The following is a 1,249-nucleotide window of genomic DNA, read 5'->3' as shown; positions in this document are numbered from 1 at the left end:
CAACTCTAGATGAATCAAGCCTCCTAGTATTGTTCCTGAATTGGGGACGCGTTCCCGCCATGAATCGCTTCGTCCCGCGCCTCGACCCCGACCCTCGATTCGGGTCGACGACCCCGGAACGAGGGACGCGGCACCGTTCCGCGTTCCCGGCAACTATGCGTCTGACTCGAGGACTACGCAACTGACGGACGCGGGCAGCTTCTCGGCCACCTCGGGGGCGGCGAACGCGACGACGGGCCTGGAGAGGGCGACCTGGTGCGCGTACTCCTCGGGGGTTGAGGCCGGGTTTGCGGGGGACACGACGGCGCCGATGGACATGAGCGCGAAGTGGAGCACGGGGACCTTGAGGCGCGAGGGCGCGACGACGAAGGCGACGTCCCCGGGGCGGAGGCCGAGGGAGGACCAGAGGCCGCCTGCGAGGGAACGGACGGAGGCGATGAAGGACGGGTAGGAGACGGCAATGCCTGTGGCGGCGTCGACAAGCGCGGGGCGGCCGGGGAGCGCGGAGGCGAGGAGCGAGAAGGCGTAGGCCGCGGCCGTGACCGGGAGCGACTCCGGCGGCAGCGAGCCCGCTGAACTGGAGCGCAAGCTGTGGAAGATCCGCGTGGCAGCGCAGAATCCGCTGCGCGGGTCGATCCCGGCGGGCGCCGCCGCCGGCTCGGGCATTGGGGTTTTGCTTTGGTGTGGGATTTTTCGACGGAGAAACGACGCAGAACAGGAGGAGTGGCGTGGCTTATCCCAGTCCTCCCGTCGCAACTCGCGAATCGCAATGGTGGCGGTGGGCTCGACTTGTCGGTGTACGTGCAGGTTTAGTTTTTTTTTTCTGAATATAAGAGCATCTACAGTCGGCCGCCCCCAAACCGGCCACAAACACCGGGCCGGTTTTGCCCACTCATGAAATTTCGACCGGACGGGTGCCTCAAACGGATCTCAAACGTTCGGGCTAATAGGCATCCCTTATATCCAGTCCAAATAGGGTGAACCCGATAGCCCGACCCTATCCCAAAGTGCACCAAATCCATCTCCAGAACTGTTGGATGCATGTGCTCTCTTCCTCCTCTGCACCGCCAGTCTCGCAACTGCGCCACCGCCCCCCACCCCCCCGCCCCACAGTCGTTCCTAGCCTCTGTGCCACCAGCTCTAGCAAAGCAGTCCTCTCCCCCGTCCTCGTCGTCGGCCCGGACGCCACCGTCGTACTTCCGGCAACTCTTTGCCTCCGCTTGCGCTTGGTGTGTTCGACACATTGTCT

At 64.3% G+C, this 1,249-nt stretch overlaps 1 protein-coding gene across 1 annotated transcript; it reads right to left on the bottom strand.

Annotated features, from left to right (window-relative positions):
- Positions 1 to 76: 76 nt before the first annotated feature.
- LOC119342795 (4-coumarate--CoA ligase-like 5) lies at positions 77 to 744 on the bottom strand. Its single transcript, XM_037614163.1, has one exon. It carries the CDS (start codon positions 664 to 666, stop codon positions 154 to 156), a length of 513 nt encoding a protein of 170 aa, XP_037470060.1. The 5' UTR covers positions 667 to 744; the 3' UTR covers positions 77 to 153.
- Positions 745 to 1,249: the final 505 nt, after the last annotated feature.

This window comes from Triticum dicoccoides, unplaced genomic scaffold (genome assembly GCF_002162155.2).
Source record: "Triticum dicoccoides isolate Atlit2015 ecotype Zavitan unplaced genomic scaffold, WEW_v2.0 scaffold105171, whole genome shotgun sequence".
NCBI lineage: Eukaryota > Viridiplantae > Streptophyta > Magnoliopsida > Poales > Poaceae > Triticum > Triticum dicoccoides.
Note: the sequence above shows the minus strand (reverse complement) of the source record. Positions and strands in the feature narration are given on the sequence as shown.